We start from the raw sequence: 3,956 nt of genomic DNA on the forward strand, positions 1-3,956 counted from the left end.
CCTACATGAACTTCTAACTTGTTGTCTCTTGAGGTCTCTGGGTGAGACTTGGATCCAACTTGTACAAATGCAAAACAAAAGTCAAACATAAAATAATAATAATAATAATAATAATAATAATAATAATAATAATAATAATAATAATAATAATAATAATGATAATAAAATGACAACAAAAGAATGAGACCTCGATATTAGGTAAATAGAGGAAGTTATATATGTATAGTATAGGACAATCAGTAAGTTGTCATAATAGGACTCAGAGTTTCAAATGCCGGAGCTAAGAGCTACGATGCATTTTCATCGGCTATTTTGATAATAGACGCTATGAAAAAAAAAAAAAACGTTGAATAAGAGGGAAGTTACTCTAATAGTCAGGAAATATTATAAAAGATAAAAAATAAAAATTAAAAACTATAAAAAATCCATGCAACCATGTTCTCACAATACATAGAAAAACCTTCTGCGTTCGTAAAGCCTACATATGTACACACTCACACAAACATGTATATATATATATATATATATATATATATATATATATATATATTTAGATATATATATATATATGCCCATACACACACAAAACATATACGTGCATTTACGTGCTCGTATACACATACATGTATAAATACACACACACACACATACGTATATATGTACGCAACTTCTTATACACATAGATGTATGCTTACAAATATATTAGACATTTATCCATATAAAATATACTCACACGTATACACATACACATTTAATATATGCATATACTCACACATAACATATACATATACTCACACACGTATACAATCACAGAAAAAGGAAAAAAACGAAAAAAATATAAAAACTATATAAAACAATAAAAAATGTTAAGACATACGGAAGGCTTGTACGAAACATAATAAAAAAGCAGGTTCTATCCGTGATCTTGGTGGGGGAGGGGACAAAACCTTAACAAGTATTTTGTCATATGGGGACATGATCCAAAAAGTTCAGTTCTTGAATTTAGACATGTAGCGGGGTCTAAGAAACTTTTCCAGATGAGCCGTCTTTCCATATCACAAAGACCGCACTTACCACTGCTGTTGGTATAAAGTTTACACTTGGCCAAAATCTTCCAATAAATCTTATAGCTGGCACCTTGTTATTTTAAGAACCATATATGACTAGATAATTTGGTCGTTTTCTGCTTATCCCAGTGTCTGAAACTTAATGTGTGATTATTGAACCTAGCTTTAAAATTTCCCTCCGTGAGACCCAGATATCTCTTTGACGAAACTGTGTTCTTAGCGGTCGTAGAATCTACGGTGGTTTCATAAATAATGGTCTCGGTCATACAGGCTCCATTTAGCGGGTACAAATCTTTATCTCTGTAGGAACAACCGGCTTCGTGTTGTTGTTTTTGTGCTGTGTGCAATTATATATTTAAAATTTGTGGTTGAACTGAAACTAATTTTTAGGTTATGCCTATTGAAGAGTTTCCTATATTTATGATTTATTGGACAGTTTCTATCTATAAGTGACAAGAAATATTTACCAAGGACCTCTCCACAAAGTCTTTTGTATGCGAGAGCCTAATGATGATCCCTACATACCTTGGTCGTAGGGTCACAAAAATCAAAATCAAAGATGTGTCCCCGAGGTACAAATAAAATGGTTTGAGTCTGCCATTTGTTATGATATCGAGGAGGCAATCCGCATCTTGGAAATCGCTGTCTTCGACGAGCAAAATTGGATTGGTCAAGGAGTGAAAATCCTTGCTCAAGTTGATCCAATCAGCATTGAAAGGATTTCAGATCTTATCAAACTGGCAGACGGTTCAAATTTGCATGCGGCTGTCGAAGGCAGAAAGCCACGTCGCTACGTTTTTGGTAGCAAATCACACCTGAAAATCAATTGCTCATTAGCACAGAAACAACAGCGACAACAAGATTAAGAACAACCACAACCATAACAAGAATACCAAAAAACCAAGAAAAAACCAGCACTGCTACCCACCCACAATATGGACAACTGATAAAACAGCTCTACCAACAAATGAAGGAACATCAGCAACCAACAAGCCAGCCCAAGCAAACGACACCACCATCAGCGCCACCAAGAACAGAAACGACATCATCACCACCACCACCATCAACAATAACAACAACGCCAAAAGAAGAAGGGAAAAACAAAAGGACTCATACCCCACCCCCAAAACCCATACACCACACCAACAAGAGCATACATACACATATACATATATACATAAATGTACACACACACACATACACACACATGTATGTATATATATATATATATATATATATATATATATATATATATATATATATATATATACATATATACATATATGTATAAAAATATATAAGCACACACATATATATAAGCACACACATATATATAAATATACACATGTATGTATACATGTATATATGTATGTATGTATGTGTGTATGTGTGTATGCATGTATGTATCTATTTATCAGTACCCCCCTCAATTCACTCCCTACCGTGTTACAAAAGAAGAAATAATACATAAGATAACATCGTCTCGGGTACACTGTATCCCAGAATAAGAAAGATGGGGTCACTATTGGAATGCCTTTACTCAGAGGCCTTCTTATTCAATGCTAACCTGGGATTAACACCAAACACGATCAAAGACATTCCTGTCAGTAACAGTTATAACAATGGCGGCCGTTGTCAAAGATAATCTCACAAAACAAAACAGCCGCCATCTTAGTGTCATAAGTAAACAACGTCATTTAAAACGATAACAATAATTGATGACTAGTTCCAGTATGAAATCGATATCAACCAAAGGAGGAAATGCACCATTAATATTACAAGTTGAATATCAAATTCTTTGAAATGCTTTGTCGAGATTTCAACTGATTTATAATTAGTTAGAAAATTACTATTTGTAAATCTCACAACAAGAGATATTCAGCAACAGTACTTTGGAGTAAAGATTGTTTGCCAACATAACATGGCAGTCCTGGCTTAGGACAAATGTTGCCGTAATTTAGCCCCAGGAGACATCATCTCCAGCTTGCTATACATTCATCCTAAACCAGGACTGCCATGTTATGTTGGCAAATAATCTTTATAATTAGTTCTCGAATGTTTTTTATAGGCATGGTTTTATTTCTGGCAGCGTAGTGAAGAAACTCGCTTTTCAACCACGTGGTTGTCCCGGGGCTATATAAGAAGACACTTGGCCAAGATTCTGCGCGATGGGGTTGAACCCGAAACCGCACGGTTGTAAAGCAAACTTGTTAATCACACAGCCAAGCCTATTTCGATTTTGGGGCTTTAATTGTCTTGAGGACCTTATGCAACGAGCAGATTATCGATTATAATCAAATATAATAGTTTTTAATATTTGGTTTTATCCAAAGCGGCGAGCTGGCAGAAATGTTAGCATGCCGGGCGAAATGATTAACGGTATTTCGTCTGTCTTTACGTTCTGAGTTCAAATTCCACCGAGGTCGACATTGCCTTTCATCCTTATGTGTACACACGAAAAAAAAAAAAAAGGTTTCGAAAAACTTGTTTGTTGAGGAGATTTATGTACAGTATGTAATCGTGAATTGAAATATGTAAAAAGATAAAATTTGGTTATGCGTGCATATTAAGACGTGTTCTGTATTTTTCAATGAAAAATGTTTCTTTATTTCAATGTTCTTGTGGAGAGATTGTGTCTTTGCACTGGTAGAAGGGGAAGACTGTGAAATTTGGTTTGGTGTTATCTGCACATTTTTCTATATGTTCACTGAGACTGAGAGGAATTTGCCTGTATTGCGGGAAACGGATTTGCTCTTTGTGTAGAGTGGTTCTCCATCTCAAGGTCATATTCGTCTGTCCAATATAGTTGTGTCCGCAACCCGAGCAGGTTATTACATAAATTAGGTTCTCAGAGGCACAAGTGAAATTAGTTTTAATTGTGAACCTCTG

General features: G+C 35.0%; 1 protein-coding gene across 1 annotated transcript in view; it reads left to right on the forward strand.

The window, feature by feature from the left end:
* Nucleotides 1-2,689: 2,689 nt before the first annotated feature.
* The window catches only part of LOC149137933 (uncharacterized), a 22,150-nt gene continuing 20,883 nt past the window's right edge, over nt 2,690-3,956 (forward strand). Inside the window, exon 1 of the mRNA XM_089356749.1 lies at nt 2,690-2,750. Within this exon, the coding sequence (XP_089212875.1) occupies nt 2,690-2,750 (61 nt within the window). The remainder of the gene's footprint in view (nt 2,751-3,956) is intronic.

The sequence above is a fragment of the Octopus bimaculoides genome, chromosome 1 (genome assembly GCF_046866305.1).
Source record: "Octopus bimaculoides isolate indiv1 chromosome 1, ASM4686630v1, whole genome shotgun sequence".
NCBI lineage: Eukaryota > Metazoa > Mollusca > Cephalopoda > Octopoda > Octopodidae > Octopus > Octopus bimaculoides.